The sequence below is a fragment of the Cygnus atratus genome, chromosome 2, assembly GCF_013377495.2.
Source record: "Cygnus atratus isolate AKBS03 ecotype Queensland, Australia chromosome 2, CAtr_DNAZoo_HiC_assembly, whole genome shotgun sequence".
NCBI lineage: Eukaryota > Metazoa > Chordata > Aves > Anseriformes > Anatidae > Cygnus > Cygnus atratus.
The window spans coordinates 45,748,640-45,771,485 of NC_066363.1; the positions used below are offsets into that span (position 1 = coordinate 45,748,640).

The 22,846-nt window shown below is 37.3% G+C and overlaps 1 protein-coding gene across 1 annotated transcript; it reads left to right on the forward strand.

Annotated features, from left to right (window-relative positions):
- Nucleotides 1–6,032: 6,032 nt before the first annotated feature.
- LOC118249574 (prostatic acid phosphatase-like) lies at nucleotides 6,033–21,069 on the forward strand. Its single transcript, XM_035549657.1, has 11 exons — nucleotides 6,033–6,146; nucleotides 7,571–7,666; nucleotides 10,884–10,970; nucleotides 11,590–11,742; nucleotides 12,700–12,819; nucleotides 13,938–14,036; nucleotides 15,660–15,755; nucleotides 18,014–18,146; nucleotides 19,344–19,426; nucleotides 20,317–20,423; nucleotides 20,913–21,069. Exons 1-11 carry the CDS (start codon nucleotides 6,033–6,035, stop codon nucleotides 21,067–21,069), a joined length of 1,245 nt encoding a protein of 414 aa, XP_035405550.1.
- Nucleotides 21,070–22,846: the final 1,777 nt, after the last annotated feature.

The window sequence follows — 22,846 nt, forward strand, 5'->3', positions numbered from 1 at the left end:
TTGGCTGGCTTACCTGTATTTGGTGTTGCACTTTCCCAAGTTCTTTGGAAAGCCCAACACGTTATAAATCAAACCTGTAAACCCACACTTTGTAAAACTAAACCCACATTATAATTATCAACTAAGCTACTAATTGTTGGGTAGCTTGGTTGTTTCCAAGAACGATCAGCATCTGAAGGTAGTATTAATCTGTCTCAGTGATGGAAGCACTTCACAAACGCCTTGGCCACCTCCCTGCATGAATTCAAGCCTACCTTCCTGTTACTGTCCCTTCTTTTTCTATGAAAATGGGTTCTTGAAGCTGACTCACCCACCCAACTTACCCTCCTTGCCAACAAGAGGTACGAGTAAAAGATCCCAAAAAAACCCAGCAGATTACTTGCCACAATTGTCTGTTCATCACTTCGGCTATTGCCCTATGGAAAGCTCGTTCCATAGTTTTGCAGAATACACTTTTACACCTTTTGTACTTTATATGGACAACATAGTAGGTAAGAAGATGGAATATCACTTTATGTATATATACACACATATATTAGAGAGCATATTAAAATTTCTGACAGAAGCAACTCAGTGTCACCAAATTAAAGATGTTTTTCTCCAAAACTTCTCAACCTCCATCACCCTGATATTTAGTACTTATTCTAGTTTGATTTAATGTGAGACAAATTAGATATATGCCCTGAAACATATTTAATTTGGTTATAACAATCACATTGGCAAGTCAATGAAAATTTTACTGATAAAAGTCACACTGGAAATATCAAGAACTTTGACAGTTTGATAACAGTCCTCCATTGTAACAGTTCTGATAGTTTCATTCAGAAAATGTTTGTGTCAATATTTCAATCAACCACTACTCTCTCAAGAAAACACTTGGCCAAAACAGATTTGAAATGTGTCATTACAGTATGCTTATATCTTAGCATAAAATGCTTCAATAGTTAAAATAAACAAAAGCAAAAATAACAAAAAGTACCAAGAACCCAAAGAGACTGAAGAATAATAACAACACACAAGCAGAATGAGAAGGGAGAAGAAGGAGAGGACAGTTTGCTGAAGCAAACAGCTAATTTATTAATTTTTCACTCCTAATTCAGGATTTAAGTGCCAAAACTGAAACTACCACCACATGTAGATTGCACTCATCACCAGCAAGATGTAATACTTATGAAAAATTTTGGACTTGCATTTGACCTCAGGTTGTGTTTTTATAAAGTATTTTTTGTTTTATTCCAGTGGAAATAAAAAAATAAATAAATAGTGAAAGAACATATCTTCACTCCCACATATTTACATTTCAAATCTTGCCACATTGTGCTAGGGCACAATCAGAAACCATTCCAGCTGAGCAGAACAATCATTTTAATCATAGTTATTGTGTGTTACTTCAAAGTTAAATGTAATTATTAAAAATTAAAGAAAGCAGGAGCCCAAACCCCTCAGGTATTCTAAGGCACATAAGGACAATAGCTTGATGCTTGATTAAACATGAGGAGGTTGTTTGAACTTACATTAGCACCCAGATGAAACACTTCTGGCTTTAACCCCAGATAGACAGCTGCAATGACGGCTAGCTGGAAGAAAATGTTTTTCTCTTCCTCCAGTACAAGAAATATCTTACCTTCTGCTGTCAAAATGACATGAAGCCTGACAGTCCCATACAAGTAATTAGTAAGTCTTGATGATTAGATAGTGTTAGTGGTCTAAAGACCTTTGTGTCCTAGAAATTTGCTACAAACCTTACCTCTTTCCTGCAGTGGTAGTCCAGTTGTGTGATCTGTTCCATAAAATGTTGCTTGAATTCATTCATTCGTGGAATTTGTGACAAAAAAATAAAGATGGTTTACACAGTGCAGAATTTAGGTTTGTGTCTCAGGGATGGCCTGAGGCCAAAATAAACATCACCACAAAGCGGAATAACACCACCTTCAATCTGATGTTAAAGTCATCACCTGTTAAGACACAACTACCAAGCTGCATCTTAATCTCCTCTGCATCAGCCTTGTTTCTCTTGAGTCACGCGCTTTATGATGACAAAGACAAATCATGTGAAACTGCAGAAAAAGTGCTTATATTTGAAAGGAAGGGGCTTTACAACACAGCAAAACCCCAGATGAAGATTGGATCTGGAATTTGATCTCTGTTTGCCTGAACACCAGCTTCCCATTTTTTGATAATGCTTTTTAATCAGAGCAGCTGGAGGAAAAGCATTTTCATGTTCTCCTTCTCTTGTATTTTGAAGCTCCTGCAAACCAGCGTAACTCTATCAAAGACAAAGAGCTAATTGAAATCATACTGAGTGATGATCTGGAGCACCTGATGCACATAAACACAGCCACAAAATGGAGATCAGAAGGTGCTGAGGGTAATATCCATGGAAGAACAGCTGTGTAAACCTCAAGGGAAATGCATCTGGAATAACTCCATCAGCTTCTGTGTAGTTACTCTATGTCTGCATAAATATAATAGAGAATAAGCTGGCCACTGTGCAAAAAAAGTTTTTTATCTCAGATTGATGTCAGTACAGCTTTGGACCCAACCAGCGAAGGCTGAATGGCCTAAGAATGACCACAGCCCCACTGTTTACAAGTCCCAACGCCAACTGCTGTCTCTTTTTTCTGATGCCATTGAAGGAAAATGATGGCTCCTGCCAGCAGCATCAAAAACATCATTCAGAGCCCTCTAGACATCCTGTTACCATTGCAGATTTCTTTATTTGCAGGCTGTGGATGCTGTATTTTTTTCATGCTGCTGACAAGCCTTGATCCAGCTCCTCAGGGAAGGTGTGAAAATACCTCTAACCCAGTCTTAAAATGGGTTGAGAGAATATTGCATGCCAGCACTGCAATCATTAACAGAAAGTGTACATCTGATTAGGGCAGAATTCTTTTTGAGGTGGGTGTAATGTGTCCCTGTGACACAGGCAAGGTGACATGACATGCTTTTGTTCTCCTACCGTAAAGGACCAAAGAAGTCTATGTTAAGCATTAGCCAAACAGAGGCAGTTGATACCTATCTATTTAGACTTTAAGAAAATTATTTGGAGTTGGAACTCTTTTGTTCTGGCCATAAGTTTATTGCAGCTGAGTGAATGATGCCCTCAGTGTTTTTTATTGTTTGCTCATGGTGTGCAAGCAAGAGATAAACAGGAGAACTGCAAGCCAGAGGAAACATCCTTACACTGAACTCTGCTGAGGGACAGACACAGCCCTGATCTGAGTGGAGCTGGGGAGAGAAGACATGGAACAGACATGGAAGTGGAAATAGATATCAAGACTGCAAAAGCCACAGAATCATGACTTCAACACTGGAGGCTGGAGCAAGTATCCTACCAGGGTACACTTCACGGAGGAGGAAGGAGAGGAGGCAGGGTAGGAAGTCTGGAGTCTTCCTATACCTTCCTCCTTCTACCCCCACTAATTCCACACTGGAGCCTTCTCTTAACTTGCTTATCAGTGTATCTTCCACTGCTCCTGATCCCCCTTTGCCAGTGGAGAAGCTGCATATCAGGGTACACGTCCAATCTCATACTGTGTCTAAATACCAGACAGATTTAACCCTACACTTAATAAAAGATGGTGGAGGGGGACAAACATCACATCTAGGAGAAAATTCTTTACATTGCAGTTTGGGGGTAAGGGTTACAAATTTTATCGTTTGGATGAAAGAGCTTTTAAAAACAACAGAACGAACTGTGAACCTACTTAGAAGGGCTGAAGGTCCATTAATGAAACTTGTATTCCCTAAACAATTCAGAGTCAGCAGCATAACTTAACACACTGACTTTTCAGATATCCCAGTGCATGACACACAAAGGTGTCCTTTTACTTAATAATATTATGTTTAACATCATCTAATAAGTATTTCACCAACTTTACTGGTAAGATAAAGGCATATAATCTGTACCTGAGATGTTTTCCTTTGTACTTTTAATGTAGTCAGGGAGGTTCATTTATTGTCTTTATCATTATCTCCTCCTCTTCCACCTTCTCCTGTTTTTACGCTGTCTGCAGGCATACAAAAGAATCTCTTACCTTGACTTTGAAACCAGCTGTAGTTTTTACATCACTCACCACCCACAACAGAGGATTTCTGCAGGTGTGAGATAGCTGCCACGAAAGCTCCATCTCCTGAGTTTTACTCTCAGGAAGGAGGGTATGTGATGCAGCACAGTTTCATTCTCCTTCTGCAACCTTCATCAGGAACAAATTTACACCAACGTGGTGTACTTTAAAATAACTCCAACACTTTATGTGTCTCTTTCCACAGAATCAGCAGGACCAAGATCAGATTTTACCCTAATGTTTTGTCATCTCCGAAGTCAGAGTAATTTTATCTTCCTTGTTTCAGAAATCTCACAAAACGTGGGAGACAATGACTGCTTGGAAAAGAATAAAGTTAAAACTTTCTGCTCCTATCATGTATCTGTTGTCCCCGCTAGACTTATCTACAGTATCTGAAGAACCTGAATGGAGCCCTGCAATTCCAAAAATGTTTTTTTTCTCTCTCTTTTTTTTTTTTCTCACTGATACCAGTTTGTATAACTAAAAAAACTTGCCTTGCAAAGTACTGTATTTTAGGAGTGTCTTCAGATGTCATGTCCTCTAGAAACTGCAATGCACACAGTCAACTCAAAGAGATTTTTGAAATTTTACAGACAGGAGAGACAGGAAACCATACAGAGTGTGGATAGCTTTAATCAGTTGACCCACATCTCCCTGAGGGCTCTTATTAAATAATAATAATAATAAAAGAATTCTCTTTCTCAACAAATGTGAGCAACTCCATATATCCATCTATTTTTGCATGAATAGGTTAGATTTGTCAGACACAAAAGCAAAAATGACATATGAACCATCTTGCACCAAGAAAGTCTGACCTCTGAATGTTTCATAGAGGAATCTCTTCAGTTCTGACATGTGAAAGATATGGCATTGTTACTTCAGGAAAGAGAACTGATCCCTCTAGGCAATCCCACATCTAATAATTACAAGGGAAAGTTTGTTATTTGTGCTTTAAACTAGCTTGAGATTACATAACCTTTTGGGGCAGCAACAAGATTTTTTTCAGCAATACCTTTAAAATTCTTACATACAGAGACCTTTTGATCACTCAGAAATCACCCTCAATTTTTACATGTTAATAGGGCTTTTAATAACACAGTACTGTGACTGAACCTATACGCTAAGACCAAGATTGTAAGATCAATTCTGTCTCTTGCAAGACTGTCTATGAGCTAGATTTTTTTCTTTATCTAAAATGTATAGGGGAAATGACAGAGACAACTCTCGATTTATGCATGTTATAACAATGCATAAACAATGCATAAACAATAACATCTGCAGCAAGAGAAATTTGAAAATCAAAGGTTTACCTAACTGTGAAATTTTAGGCATAGTTTTAGAAAACGGTGGCACACACTTTGTCACTAGGCACATAATGGACCTACTATAGAGATGAAAAGTTCATAGACATATCTTTATTTTTTGCAGTCAGTTTAGGCTTATCCCTGCTGCCATGCAAGAAAGTCCTCTGATATTTATTTCTGCTAAAGACCACAGCCAAATCTACTGGTAACTCCAGAGATCCTTGATTACAGAACAATTGCCAGCACCGTACTCTCTCACTTTCTAATTCAAAGTTTTCAAAGAAGACTGTGTGAGCATTGGTATAGCAAGAGACAACATATCTGCAGCATTTTCACTTTTGAGAAGGCTGACTCATACCAAATCCTAGCTTAACTGATGGAAGGCCATGTACAGTTCTTTACATTCACCTGTATTGCAGGTGCCTTGCGCAGGAATTGAAGAGCTCAAAAATTCTTCTTCCCATTAGACGTGGGACATAGAAATTGAGTGCTAGTGCCAAATGCACTTTTCATTTCATGGATCCACAGGCAGAGGCAAAAACACAGCCCACTTTTGGACGCCACCAAGCACCACTGACTCCTCCCCTCTAAGCCACATATCTACTGTACCACGTTCAGCCAGGGGCTCCAGGGTGCAAAATAACTGAACGCTACCCCCAGAATGAGGTCAAGGCAGCTGGTGTGTGGGATCTGGAGTCTGTGCTTCACATTCTGCCTTTTCTGCGTCTTCCTTCACCAAACCACAGCAAAAAGAAAACTGAAGTTTGTGTCCGTAGTAAGTATATGGTTCATGGATAAATGGACCTCAAACCTGTCACTTGCTGCTCTTCTTATGGTCTGGAGTGTGGGAGAGGGGGGTACTTTGTGAATACTGAAGTGTGTACTGCATACTCAGAATTCACTGTTACATTGTACAAAAAGCAATCCCCATTTTTTAAATAAGATTTTATAATGTTATCTCCTTTGTGCAGTCCTGGATGGAAGTAACTGAAAGTAACCTTCTGGAATGACTAAGAGTGTTTTTTGTTTGTTTGTTTTAATTATTATTTTTACATCAATAAGAGAGAAATTGCCTATCATTATTTTTAAATTGTAAAATAGGATTTCATAACTAAATTTCAATGGCCTGCAAAAACCCCCTTCACCTTGGAAGAGTTTTGCTATTCAGCTATTTTCACTGCATTAACAAAATCCTCTTCACCATAGAAGAGTTTCTGCTATTCTACTGGTTTCACTGCATTAACAAGTAATCAAATTTAATTATGTGAAACCCAAAAAAGTGTACGATGGCACTGAATATGCAACATAGAACCCGTGCTGTAAAACAAATGCTATTTGCAATGATTATGACATACTGTTCTTTGCAGGAGGCCTGAATTTGGTCTGTTCTGAATATCACACAAGCTTATAAGTCACTTGTATTTTTTTTTTTCTCCTGAAGATTCAATTTTATTTTTCCCTATTTGGCCAAAGAAATAAAGTAAGTAAATAAATCTGGTGGTAAAATTTTACAATTTTATAACATATATTTACAGGAATTATGCTGGGCAATGAGAGAATTCATCACAGGAATGAAAAATCTCGATGCATCTTTATAGATGTATCCTTTGTATGAAGTGAAACTCCGTAACAGGTTCAGTGTTTTCCAAGTAACAGTTTAGCCTGTATTTGGATATTAGATGACACAGTCATCACCTCTTGTGATGAAAAAGTCAACATGTGGCTTTTTAAGACTAATTTGTTTTAATACTCAAAATACTGCTCAAAGTACTGCTGAGCAGTAGTTTTGTTTTTTTTTTCTTCCTTTTGAACTCCCAGTTAGTCCTACGAAAATATTAATGTTCCAATATTCCTGGAAAATTATTTATATGTTTCTGTTTGTTTACTGTCTGTCACTGTTGTAGTCTGTACCTCCACAAATACATAAAACCTCTGTAAAATATATAAAATATTATAAAATTTTTATAACTTGTAAAAATTTATTTGAGCTAACTGTTTTCCAAATGCCAGGAAAAAACAGGAGTTACATTGTCTAGTAACAGGTACTGTAGTTATGTAGATCCAAGATAAGTACCATGAATATATTTAGTGGCTGCTAGATAAAGTATTCTCTATCATTGCATAATCCTTGGGACTGCACTAACTATATCCACCATAAAAAGCTCAGTAACACGAAGGGAATTCTGTCTATTTTACCAGGTGTTTCGCCACGGTGATCTTACCCCACAGGAGTTTTTTCCAACTGACAAACACAAAGAAGTTGCAAGGCAGTATGGATATGGACAGCTTACCAAGGTGTGTTTGTTTACCAGGGCCAAAATACAGAAATATTAGAGCATGGTCTGCTGATATTTGTTTTTTAGTACTTTGTTTTAACTTGAGAAAGCCCCTATTAAGTTGGTATATGCAGATCTCTTGTAGGACAGACAAAGAACATACTGGGAAGCTACAGCTGTGAGTAGTCACCGATTTCACTGACACCGAGTTGGCCTGTTCTGGTCCAATAGCAGCACATGTTGAGATATTTCATTGTAGACTGGGGTCTTCCAAGTGGAGACAGGTGCTGGCAGCACCACGGTTCACATGAAACTAAACACATAACTTTAACCAACTGCAGAACAAGGTGGTGGAAACACTCACAGACCACCCTCAGTCTCTGCTGAGCAGAGATGCCTAGCTCATGACTACTAAGATCAGTTCTAGCAGAAGTATCACATAAATATCCTGTACTATCAGGCTCCAGATGAATATGGGAGCACTGGGAGATTTTAACCCTTCTCCTGCTCCACTCCCACCAGCACTATCCATTGTGTCTGTGCTTCATTCCTCCTTCCCCAAGATAAGCTGTTTGTATCAAAAAATGCACTAGTCATTTGGCCAGTATTCTAGGAACCCAGAAGCCTCACTGAAGTTGTTTAGATGTGCCAAAAGCTTGAAAGTCCCAGACAAATGGCTATTGTGCATGTATTTGCTGACTGCTCAGTATGTGTGCCTCTGTGAGGCTGCTGTACAGTATGTTTGTTTGTCATATTATATCCAGCAAGTCCAGCACAATGCATGTTTCTCTCTCTGAGGAGAACTTGTCACTTACCAGGTCTCCAACAAAATCAGAAGAGAACAAACAGCACACAGGGCCTCTCCTCTGCTCTGTTCTCAGGAGGCCACACCAATCTCTGATACAAGTTCAGGCCTACTTCCTCTCACACCACCTCCCTTGAGAAAAAGGAGCAATAGCTTTGCAGCAAAGCTCATTATCGGGCAGAAAGCAACAGTGAATGTCTCAAAGGTGGTTAAGATCAGCTTCTCATACCTTAATTCGGCTATGACTCAACCATTTCACATGTACACTACACAAGTTCAGCGCTACATGCCAGCGTGCTACAGGCCATGTAAGCTCTGGAGGGGTTCAAGACCCAAGCGTCAGGATTTAACAACACACATATTAGGCAAGTTGGGGCAGAAGCCTAGGCCTAGCATATTTCCTAGGAAACCCCTATGCACAATTCCAGAAACTGAAAGAAGCGATCACATACACATATTTTGGGCCATGACTGGCATTCTGGATAAAGCCCTGAGTAACCTGGTCTGACCTTATAGCTGACTCCGCTTTGAGCAGGATGTTGGACTAGAGGCCTCCTGAGGTCTATTTCAACCTGAATTATGGACTTTGGGAAGCAATGAATAATCACTGTACTTCAGATCCCAGTGCAGAATAACGATTAAATGAGCAAAGTCAAATATATTTCAATTTAGTCCAGGAAACACTATGTACAAGTAAGATCATAAACACTGAGACAATTACAGGGACGTTGCATGTGATTCTCATGTCATGTCTTTACAAAACGATGATGTTAAGTTGGAAAATGTTCAGCAAAGAGCTACAAAAATGCTAAGGTTAGAAAACCTGTTTGGCAGTGTGAGTAAAGAACTGTCATCTAGCTAGTTTAACATAGAGATTAAGTGACTTGATACCATTTTATTGTTTATTAGCTTACTGGGAGTAAGATTTGTGATTGCTAGGAATGTGTCATTCAAAAGGGTAACAAGATCCAGGGATTGAAAGCTGGGGACATAGGTCAGAATTAAGAATCAAAAGTTTTAGACTGTAGATAGCAATTAACCATTGCAATAAAACACCCAAAGGCATGAAGGACTTTTACTCAAAGTCTTCTGTTCAAGATTTTCTGTCTTCCCAAAACAGAAGACCTTGCTCATGTTGAAAGTGTAGCTTCTGCATGGAATCACTGGTGTTATTCTGTGGGATTCATATCCTGGACATATCCTCATAGCCAGCTGGTTGCTGTGCCTGCACTCCCAGTTAATGAGCGGTGAGCCAGCAAAACAACAGGAACTAGACAACTTTGTTGGGACATCTCTGTACCTGCTTTAAGTAACCCTGTCCCTCAGCTAATCTTATTAGCTTGGATAAACAACCACATAGCTTACTGTAAAACAAAATGAAAAATTGTATCTGCCAGGAAGACATATCTGATATTATCCTTATGGCCCATTCTTCCCACTCTTGTCATATGACCAGTAATTAGGCAAATAACATTTACAGTAAAACGTATTGTGAAGATAACATTAATTAATAAGCAGCTTTTAATATGACAACTCTTATCACACAGGGATAGGAGGGGTCTTTTAAGCAATCAAAGCCAGTCTTTTGCCATGGCAAAAAGCCATATCATACAATCTGCGTTCATACATTTACCAAGCTCTGCTTTCAAACTAGTCAAGTATTTTTACTTCCATTGCTCTCACTGAAAGGTTGTTCTTGAACTTCACCCCGATGGTCCTTCCAATTTCCATTTCAAATATGCTCATGGCTAATTCATGTTCATTTATTTTAGTACAAATACTGTCCCTTTGCCTGATAATCTCTTTTAAATAAGGTAAACTCCCATGCCCCTCTAATCAAGGACATTACACCTTTATTTTCTTTAGTACTTACTCAGCAAGGATTCAGGCATTCTAGGGTGAAAAATGCAATCCTTTTCCTATGATGGATGCATTAGGATCACTACAGACATGCTACTTCCTAATTAAGTCCCTTTGCAGAAAGCGGCATCTACCTAAACTACAGCCATATGCACAGGGGACTGTGACTACTTGTCCATTAAGATATGAGTTTCAGCTTAACTCATTAAGATGTTAAGTTTCAGAGATGAATAGTAATGATCTCCATTTGCATGCAATATGTAGATTGAGTGCAAACAGCTTTTCTCTACTTTTTTTTCTTTTTTTTTTCCCCATGGCTAAAGAAAGTAAGTGTTAATGAGACTATGTTCACACAGTGGTCTTGTTTCAGAGTGCAAGTCAGAAAATAACTGTCAACACAGTGACTTTACTGATTTTTTTCTCCTGCTCTCTTTCCATCTCCCCTTTAGAAATGAAATATTTTAAGATCTTTCTCAAAATTATTTATTAAAGATTATTTAAATTTTGGTTTATAGGAATAGTTGCACAGCACACTTCTTGAGCTTCTTACACTCTTCTGTCACTTCTACAGCTTGGCATACAGCAACAGTATGAGCTTGGACAGTACATGCGGAGAAGATACTCTCATTTCCTGAGTGTTGTTTACAAGCAGAGTGAGGCAAGTACTGGATCTGGGAGGTAGGATGTTTTTCATGGATGCCAGAACTTCCTGAATCCATGAGAGTCTGAACCTGGTGTGCTTGGAGGTAACCCACTGAATTCAATGTGGTTTCAAAGTATCCCTGAAGCTGTGGCTCAACTTTAATTCAAGCTAATGGTTAATTGAAAACCATGCACAAGGTTTTTAAGGCTGTAAAAAGGTTCAGATGCCTCACTGCTGTATGACAGACTACCTGTGTTGGATATCTCCAATTCTACACTTCCATGTGCAGTGCAGATACAGCTTACTTTTCATTTCCAGTTGCGCAGTGCATCCCTCACATCCCAAAGCCTAGTTGGCCAAATGGAGTCAGTTTTACATTTTTCATTAGGACCCAAAGGGAACAGCTACCATGTCACAACTCTCTTGTCCACCAAAATTATATTCCAAGGCCCTATTCCAGCTTTTTTCTTTCTCCCTCCCCCATCTTTTTTCTTTACCCTACTCTAATGCCAGCTCCTCCAGTACAGTACCAATCCCCTTCTTTTTTACCAAAAGAAGAAAATTATCAGAAGAAAACCAACTCTCCCCTCCTCCCCCCCCCCAAAAAATTAAATCTTTTCTTTTCATCCTTCAGATTTATGTGCAGAGTACTGACTGTGATCAAACGCTTATGAGTGCTCAGGCAAGTCTTGCTGGGCTATATCCACTGACACAAGGCCAGATTTGGAACCCCAGAATCCTTTGGCAGCCAATTCCAGTTCACACAGTGCCACTGTCACATGATAATGTGAGTATAAACAGGGGCATTTGCTTTCCCTTAAGCATTAGTAAAATATCCAAAATGACATGAAGGAGCAGGAAAAAGGGCAGGGTAATAACAAAGAAAGGTATATCAAGTTACAAGCATTGGGCAAAAAGGACTAATAATCTGAGTAGAAATACTGTCAAGATTTTCCACAAGAATGGAACATAACAGAGACCTGGAGTTAATGAAAAAAAATAAATAGAGAAAAAAAAAAGAGAAAGAAATAAAAAAATCATAGAGAAAAACAAAACAACACAGAACAAAACACTTATGATTAGAGTAAAACACCTTAGAAATAGTAACAGATTGATCCTGTACTTGGTGTTATCACAACCATGACTTTCTTCATGTGAGAAGAGGAAGCATACCTATTCTCACTAGTGCTTCACCTTTTTTTTAGGCTCCAGACAACTAAAAAGGTAAAAGAATTATTTTGTGATTCTCAATACAGTGAGAATTGTGTCACAGTATTGTTTTTCTTGCACTTTGAAAGCCAGTGCATGCACTTTGAGATTTGGCAGAAAAAGTAGAAAAGGAAAGATAACTAAGAGTTTTAAGAGCGTGAATTCATAGGGTAATATACTTATTCATCTCCCTTCCTCTACTCCTCACCTCAGAGCTGTGCAGATAGCAGCTCTGTAACATGCGTATACCTGGCCTAGAGCAGAAAGTTGGACAGATGAGTGGTGCTGGACTTCCCCATTTGTGGAAAATCTATGGTAAAAAGCTAAGAAAAAACAGGAGTGTACAATGTGAGTCCCATTATGGGACAGGACGTTCACACGTTATGTGAGATAAATTGTGTGGGTTTACAAGTCTAGTTAACACAGTCTGTGATAGGGAAATCAGTTTAAACAGGGACGTGGAACTCTGGTTCTCACCTCGGGGTGATGAGAGCATGAAGATGGAGGATATGGAGATGTATGTCTTACTGTGCAGGCACACAGCCCTGGTGTAGAGTCAGGAGCTTCTTCTGACACTGTCACAGACGGTAGAACTCCATCAAACAGCCAAATACACCTGGCCAGTATCAATACTGCTATCACCCTCAGCAAGCAGGTACTGCACCTCACTCACACCTAAGGGATCAAGTAAGTTTATTTAAAAAAAAAATTAAAATCATAGTCACAAATATATATGCTTTTTTCCTACTTTTTTCCCTAATATTTCTGTTTTAGCGATATTCATGTTTACTGCATATACATGTAAGATTGAGACCACATATATCCTTCCACCCCAAAAAAAAGGTTCATCATGTATTTATTGCTAAAGTCAGGCCTGTTCATGAGCCTATGGTTATAATTCAGAAATACTTGCCTACTTTCTGAAAAGGATAGATTATGTTTTTAAAAAGACAGAAACTGCTGTGAAGCTATCCTAGGTAATTATACCATCACGATTCTCAATTATTATTATTATTTTTCTATCTTTAAACTCTTTTAACTGTGGGACTGTGTAGATAGAGCTTTATTTCTGAAAAAAAAAAAAAAAACATTAGAGAAAAATGTTAATAATATCTCAGTGTAAAAATTTGTTTTAACTTTTGTTTAAAATTTAATACCAAAAAACTTCAAACAAGAATAAACTCAGCTTAGATAAATGAATTAACAAATTGTTAAATTATCCATCTCACATGTAACATTTAACCTTCAAGTACCTGGAATTAAAGAAAAATCTGAGTTATGGAAACTTAAGTTTCTTTAATTTGGCTGAATTAAATGGAGCTGTGTTAAGTCCATTTAATAGAGCTGAGTATGCACAAAGACTCCTTTTGTAGTCCAGCTGGTAATTTGTTGTAAAAAGATGATGGTATGTTTAAACAAAGACTGAACACAACGAGTAAAATCACTCCTGAGGAAGCCAAGTACAAAGAAATACATGAGGGCTTATGTTAGTCTTCTGTCAAGGGACAAATTTCAACTTGTGTAGATGAGTCCTTTACCTTTGAACTGCTGTAACTATTACTCCTCTGAACATTTAAAGATTATTTTGTAAGTAGTCATCAATATGACTCTTATGGTCCTGAAGATGAATATCCTTGAAAACAACATTCCCCAAAACTTCTGCAGCTTGTCTTAATTAGTGCAGCCAATCAGGACAACAATCCTCAAAGTGTATGTTGAATTGCAGAACAAGAAGTGCCTTGCCTAACTAATGTTTTGCAATTTTATTTTCAGTTGCTCTACTTACCTTTCTCACACTGCCCAAAATACAACGAACTTCTAAGAGAAACCTTTGCAACAAGGGATTTCCAAAGGCAGTTCAAGCAGTACAGGGTAAGGTATTTTTAGTTCTGGATATCTTCTAATTCAAATGTACAACTTCTGGCAACAATATCTAACAGGTAGGTTTTAAAAATGGCAGTTAATATGCTTCTTCCAGATATCTCATCTTCAAAGTGGGTGTATACGTCTTACCCAAAATACAATTACATTACAGAGCCAGCTGGACTGGACTATCCCCATCAACTGAAAATTGCAAGTCATAAAAAAGATGAATTGTTGACTACCTTGCAAAAAAACCTACTACACCTACCTTTTAGGAGAGCAGAGAAAACAAAAACTTAGATCAAATCAGTGTCTCACTTCAATACTTCTCTCTTCAGTCTCATGTTAGTAATTCCTTTGACATCTCTGTCTGTATAACTCCTTGCTAGTTCAGATTCCTCTTCCACCACAAAATTCTCACAGCTCAATTCCTCAAATCTTTATAATAGCCTCAGTGCTTTCCTCAAGTACCAGTTATCTCACACCTGAAGTCTTCATTCAGACACTCACTTAAAGTTCATTCTTAATGTCTCCCTAGCTTTCTCCACCATCAAATTCTTTGCCATGAGTACATAATCATTTGTCTACTCCATTGCAACTTTCTTCATGGATTTATTCAAAATGGCACCACCAAACTCACTTGTTTTTCTCTAATCTTTAGCCACTGAAACAGCCATCTACCTATGGCTCTGCATCTATATATTACAGTCAAATGAACCATAATTCCCAGTTTTAACAAAGTTACATCATACCTCCCTTCTACTCAGTAGCAATATCAGAATAAAAGTGTTTATCGCACTTCCTTTGAACCCTTTTTGGATTTCTGCCAGACTTCCTCATACATCTGCATCTCCTCTACCCACTTCTGAACATTCCCACCAAGCAAAAACTATGCATGTACTTCAACCCTGAACTCAGATCACCAGCCTCTTCTAGATGAATAGGCCAAATTCTCTTTTCAGCCTAAAAGAGAATCTTGATGTTTTTCCAAGAAAAACTAGTAGTATACAGCAGATATAAATTATAAATTAGTTTCTTTAAGCTTTCTTGGTGTATGTGTCCTGTCCCATTGCCCAATATCGTAATTTCCCCAATATCAGTATGTGATACTATGTCTTATAGTTTGGTAAGACCAGGATGTGGCTAAAAATAAGATCAGGATGTGGACTGAAATAGTAGATTGGGTTGTAATTAAGGAAAACCCAAGGTAGGAATGGAGAAGCCATGTGCTTGGCAACACAAATGCAAGATATACACATGAAGTATGTATCAGAGAACGAAAACATTTGGAAGAAGGACCAGAAATGAGAACTTGTAACTGGAATGTAGAAGCAGAAGGGAAGGTGCAACTCAAAACTTGGATGAAAGCAAGGTTTCACAAGATCGCTATGAATTTTCGTACAAGCATTCATTTTATGTCTGCCAGGTTATAATCATGAAGAAAGGAAAAGGATCCAGTGGAATAGGTAGTAACTGTCTGCCTGTGAGTACCACTAGACAATGGTATGGTGCATAGGCACTAAATGCAAAGACTATCTTGTTTCTAAAAATTGATATGTGCTAGTACGAAGTGTGTAGAAAAAATGTAGAAAGTCCCTGTGTGCAACATAAAATTTGCTTTTTTTATTTCAGCCATTTCTCAAATTTTTAGCCTCTCACACTGGATACCCACTGAAGAAGTTGAACACTGAAAGAATTTGGAAGCTCTCTGACATTTTACAATATGAGGTAAATAATACAAAAATTATCAAGGTCCAACAGAAATACTTGCACTTTCTTAAAACCAGTTTCAGCTTTTACTTCTACTGTTTGAAAGACATCAAAAGAAGGTAAGTCTGTACTTTCATTTTTTTTTCTGAACCACAGTCTATTTTCAGCTTCTTACTCAGAAACCCTCACTTAAAATCAAACTTGCAACTGAAAATCCTCTAAAAACACTATGATTGTGTGAAGCTGCTGTGGGTCATCCACCACTATAAGGAACACAGACCAATGGCCTACCAAATGCAACATCTTGTCAGTGACTGCATGTGGACTATTTGGCAAAAGCATATCTTCAGATAAAATTGTCTTCTTACTCTTCCAAACCCCATCATAGAGACATGCAGGAGTAAAATATGTTGTTGAAAAAGAAACATAGGAATCCCTCCACAAAGATTTTACACAAATTGCATAAGAAAGAGAAGTCATTATTTGCATATGGACAGTGGTGGTCACAGTATTTTCAGGAATTAAACAGCCATTGGAATAGTACAAAAGGTTATTTGTGCAAGTTTGGGAGCTTGTTCTTAGCAAAGGGACCCGGCACATCACAAAGAAGCATGGATTTTAGTACAAAAGGGGTACATGGTGCCCAACTGTCATAGGTGTATAGGCCCAACAGTTTGGTATCTCTGACTGGGATCTGAAAAAATCCTGACTTCTTTTAATTTAGCAACAAATCCCACTACATGCCGTATCCAAGTCTAGACTTAACTCAGATGAAGCAAGTGAAAATTTCAGGGTCTTGTGTCAAAAATGTCTGTGGTGTTGTTGCAGGCAGCACTTGCTAAAAATTGCTTAACAGCATAATTATTTTTAAATTCAAGTATTAATAATAACTTGTTCATTAATACTGGGATAGCCCTGGAAAACTGAAACAGTTTTAAGATGTATTTCACACCCAACATGTAGCACTTGGGTGTGATGCTGATGTGTTTACCTTCTGTCCTGCAGTTTCTGAGTAGGTCCAACTTTGATCAATGAAGTCTTGACTGCAGTGCTAGCCAGAGCCTTGAGCTAGGTGAAGTGTTAAAATTTTGGTGTACCTCACTGTAATTTCAGCTAGGTTACCTTTCCATATTGCTCAAATTCAGGACATCTCAGGACCACAACTTTTTGATTCAATCGTTATACTGATAAACCTGTGTGACCCGAGAAATGTGAAAAACTGGCAGCTCTCATCAGGGAGCTAGCTAAATACTGGAAGACAAAACCAGTTATTTGGGTCATTCTTTCCAGTATCAGATTTGTTGAACTTTGGTCTTTCATACTACTCAGTGAAGACTTTGGATGTATAAATTAAGATGTCTGCCACAAAAAACACTTTTACTTTTTCAAGTGTAGCACTTGAAAGAGAGCTTTCTTAGTTTTTAAAACAGAATTTATGAAACTGCATTAGCATGCATCTCTGTATTTGTTATTATTGGCTGTAATCTGACTTTTGGGTAGCTTGGAAACTGAGGTGCTTGCTTGCCTACAGCACTGTCTTAAATAGCATGTAACTAGGCAATTCTTTTCTCAAGACACAAATCTCACTTGTTAAAAGAAAAAGTGACCTGAGCTGGTTTAACCTAACATGTTGTTGTTCTGTTTCACTTATCTAAACAAATCCTGTCTTTAAGTAGCTGGCATTTGCCTTTAGAACTCCACCTGGTGAGCTCAGTCCAACAACTCACACTCATAGAGATTACATTGAAATACAAAAAGGATACCAACTTTATTTAAACTGGAATTCAGAGCAGTGCAAACCAGGAGTTCTGGAATATATTTCCTTCTCACAGAAGCCAGCCTTAACTTATCTTGGGCAGCTTCCCAAAAGAAAAATCAGTCCATTATACTTTACCTTCTATATAGGATTTATTTCAGTAAATATCTCAGGATGTATTCCAGCAGATGGCTGAAGAAGAGTCACAACATGAATTTTTTGCAACTGACAACTGCATTTGAAATTGTCATAAATAATGCCATTTGCTTTTTACGTAATAATTTTGAGCATATTTCCTCTTCTTGTTGAACACTGCCTTTCAAATTTATTTTAAACAGTGTGATGCTATAAATAAGAATTCCACAGCTGTCTAAATGCAAAATATAGTCATTATGAAGAAAAAGATTTATTTGAGCAAAACATTCAGAATTTGTTCTGACTAGTATTTTGTGCCAAAAGAACTAACAATTAGCAGTAGGAACTAACAAGAAAATCATCATGTTTTCTTTCTTCACTGTAGGATATTAACAATTACACTTTACCTGTTTGGGCTACTCATGGCGTCAGGACCAAGCTGATAAAGCTCTCAGAATTGTTATTACAGGCAGAATTCGGGTTCCACAAACAAATACAAAAGTCACGTTTGCAGGGAGGTAAGCCAAATTCTTACCCCATTTAAAATAAGGAGTAGAATGGGAAAGAAGTAAGCGTGTGTAATAACCATGGACATGACAGATGCCGTGATTTGGATATTGGTGATCAGCACTGAGAGATTTTGACTAATGGGACAAGAGATGTTGAGGATATGAATCACAAATATACTAATTCAACATTATAAAGCAGCTAGCATTTTGATTACGTTGCATAAGAAACCCAAAGTAATATACAGATTATTACTGAAATTAATCAACTCTGAAATTTACATAAGCCACCATGCTTAACTTACAAAATATTATTTGTAATAATCGCTAGGATGGTAACTTTGTTTCCTAAGAGTTTTCATTTTCCATTGCTGAGAGTACTAAAATGAGTATTCTAAGCTTTATTATTCTGCTCAACAAATTTTAACTGAAATTTTAAGATAGCTTATACCTTTTTAATCCACTGGATTCGTCCACTGTCAACCCTTTGACCTGATTTTCACTTTACATGGCCACTGTACGGTTAGGTTCTGTGAGCTACAAGGACAAATCACATATATATATTAATTTGTTTGCCTTCTTGGAGCTCTCACATACAAAACTAAGAATGAAACTCAAACCTCTGCTTTACTACCAATTGTTATTAAAATTTGTTTCAGTAGCTGAAGAAAACAGGCATGTTTAATTCTATTAGCATATACAGTTCTCATTTTAGGACTTCAATTCCTGGAAGATTTCAATCTTATGTTAACATATTAGCACTGACATTGATTTAATTCATACAGTTTACCATTGACAATTTTTCAGAAGTTAACAAAATAAAATCATGTAATTTAAGAAGGCCAAGAGCCCAATGAATTTGCTCTTTGGAAATCGGGAAGTCAACAGTTACACACAACAGAGGGTAGTATTCATTACAGTGATCTTCTTGAACTGTTCTGGTGGCACAGAGCAGCTCTGAACAGACAGTTTAAAGCTCTCGAGGCTATTAGGAATCCTGGAAATATTTTACATGGACTCAGAATCAGGCCAACTGTTCATGTAAAAATTAATATCAGACTTATCAGGCCACTGTGTACAAATTATCCATAAGAGCAATAGAATAAATCTGGTGCATTTAAAGACAGATAGTATTAAAATAGTAACAATAAGGATGTTAACAAAAGTGTCTCTTTCAGTCATTGTCATTGCTTCCCCATTTTCTTTCAGGTATTCTTTTAAAAACTATTCTAAAGCATATCTCAGATGCTAGAAGGCCTTCACATCAACAAAAAATGGTTATGTATTCTGCGGTGAGTCCTCGCTGTTTCTTTTATGTTACTTTTCTGCAGTTTTTAAATGCAGTGAAAGCATTTCATTTCCTTTATGAAATACAGATACAAGCATTTTTATTTGGTTAACCTTAAGTATCATTGGATTATTCCCACTCTTTAATGAATAGAGACTACTTTGAAACCTGAAGCATTCCATTTTCTACCTGATGGCATTGTATATTTCATTGTAGTAGTGTTTTGATTGAGCAGAGAACTGAAAAGACCTCTGTTTTATTGAAACTGTATCACGAAGATAATTTAGAAACAAAATTCCTCCTTCCTGCACATTTTTCAGATGCAAAAGTTAAAAAAAAAAAGGGGGGGGGGGGGAGAACATAAAAATGAAGCTAATGTAAGTTATTTTAGAAGGTATAATGAAAGCAGTCACTCAATTGTGACCTTGTATTTTTGTTTAGAATGAGCAGACACTCTCAAACGGAAAGGAAATTCTTAGACTGCTCTGTGTAAAAAGCTCCTATTGCTAAATTGCAATTTGATAATGAAGTATAAGACATATATCAGCAAAAGAGCTTTCTCTTCAGATCTCAGTTGTTTACCTACCATGGAAAACCACCAGTTCTTATTCAAATAAGTTTTCACATATCCTACTAACTTTGATAAGAACTGCAAGTCCTTAATACATCTTAAATATTTAAATATGTATATCCTCTATACATGCAGCATTTCAGTTTGTACAGCCATAAAAGAACAGTACTTGCTCAACACTGCAGAGGGCAGAGGGAAAAAATTAATGAAGATCACATAAGTAATGTTAAATGTATAGATAATATATTGGACATACTGTTAAATAATAGATGCACACAATGATTTTCAATATACCTTTAATTAAATGTTTCTTCTATTTACAGCATGCAGCCACCATTGTTGCCTTACAGATGGCACTCAATGTTTTCAATGGGAAATTGCCTCCTTACAGCGCCTGCCATTTTTTTGAACTTTACCAAGAAAAAAATGGGCAAGTATCTGTAAGCTGTACTTCTAACATATACTTTTTTTTTTTTCCTAAAAGCAGTTTACTAATATGCCAGACTAATTAAACTGGATACACAAGGTTCACTACACAGAAAAAGATCACAGATTGATTTTAATTATTATAATTGGACTCCTTTGAGGAGTTATTGACAGCAGCAGAACCACATCATTGCAGTCTGAAACCTCACTATCTATTGTTTCATTACAGTTGAGATATTTTAATCTACCCTCTTTATCTATTTAATTCCTTAACTCTTTACCAATAAGACAATCTACATGCAAATTGGTATTGACCATCTGTTGTTTAAAAAGATACTGTCCGATTAATAATGATACGTATTATTAGCAAGACAAAAAACAAACAAACAAAAAAAAAACCCCTACATCTCAAAATATAATCCCTACTTTATAACACGGAAAATCTGTTGTGCACACCTAACTTTATTTTGACCCTTCTGTATTTTTTAAACAGGCAATACACCATAGAAATGTATTATCGGAATAATTCTTTGAGAGATCCCCACCCCCTCACTCTCCCTGGCTGCAAATTTCACTGTCCACTAGAAAGATTTACTCATTTGGTTTCCCCAGTCCTCACACAACATTGGACAAGAGAATGTAGGATATAGAACATAAAAAGGTAAGTTAAGTGCTTTGGGCACATGTACCCAAAACTAAAGCCAAGATTACATCTTCTGCCAAGAGCTCATTTGAAGTTACAGTCTTTTTCATAAGGGTCTGGTCTGAAAAAAAAAAATCAGATCCCAGTAAGAAAGAATTGTATCCATGGCCATAGTTGTTGCTCTATTGGTAGATTTATCTATCCCCACCCAACTTTCTGCTGAAATGGAATCAAGGCTGATTATACTTTAGGATACTATTTTTCATGGTGTCTTTTTTTTCTTTAATTTTTGTGCAGTCAAAAAGACCTTCAGTTACTGAGTAAACATATACAAATGTGGTAACTGTGTTAATTCACCTCATCTTTTCTAACTGTAGAGTATGTGTCCAAGCTGATTACCATCACCATGCATTCTCTTGATTTTAGGAGTCATTCAGAGATCAAAGCAGATGAATATGGAATAGTATATCGAACTGGTGCTTACCAGAGTATCAAACATACATAGCCAAACATGGGAAGTACTAATTCATTCCCTAGTAGGTTGTCTATATCTCCATATTAGAATTTCTAGCTTTCTATTTTGACCACTGATTATATTTACATTTGCAGAAAGAAGGAGCAGGAAGGCAAAAATGTCTCTTGTGTATGCAGCTCTGTATTTATTAAGAGAAAGGAAAAGCAAAGAGGCCCCAGGATTCACGTCCCTATTTTTTTTTTCTTGATGATCATCCCATATGTCTTTCTGTACCACTGAGCTCAAGAAGAATTCAAAATTTCAGAGATTAGAAGAATGCAGGCAGACCAACTCATTTTGTTGCAAAGCCTTTCCTGATATATTTCTTGAATCCATAAACAGAATGGAGATATTGCAGCTAGAATGGATGAATAATTAGAAAATAATGGTTCCCTAGATATGTTTCACTGTATTCACTGCTCACACATTCTCAGGAAATGCATCAGGAAATTGCCATATGCAAAACGTGATTCAGGGGGAATGGGGGGTGGGAGGAGGAGAAGGTTGGTTCTGAGGATTTTTTTTTTTTTTTTTTTTGCCAAGCAACTAATATAGTTATGGAAAACAGTGATAAATACTTCATGCTTATACTATAGCGTTTAGTAATCTAAGTCTGGTGGAAATTAGTTCCCTTCCTTCAGAGAGTAAACTGTGTAACTGACCAAGTAAATGAATAGAAAAAATATCTACCATATAATCAAAAATTGTCATTAATAAAGACCCAAATATTTAGCCTTCAAGTTCAACACAAAGGCTGCACATTGTTTCAATTCTCAAATTTTGCCTAAGTAAAAGTTAGAGGGTATCCAGCCTTATTACACTAAGTCCAGCATTGCTGCTCACAACTGCTTTCATCAGCAATCCTAAGTGTAGGAAACGCATGTGGGCTACAGAAGAGATTATAACCACAACTGACTCTCCAATCAAAATATTTGACATATTGTCATAGCGAAATTTGACACTTTCCTGTATTTTGTCCTGGTTCAGAATGATTCCATCTCAGTAGCTGCTGGGATCAGCTCCTATTTGGGGGTTTTATAACTCATAACAACTGCAGGAAGAAGTTTTAGAGTCTCTGCCGTGCATGAGTGGCACTTGGGAAAAGGCAGTCACCTGGACACACTGTTCCAAAACCTGCACAGCACAGCAAGCTCTCAGATGGACCGTACTGGGCTAAATCAGTGTGAGCAGTGACGAAATGTATTACCAATTCTCAGTGAATGCAGATAGGCTTGACCTATTGGTCTGTTAACACCAGGAAGCAAAAACA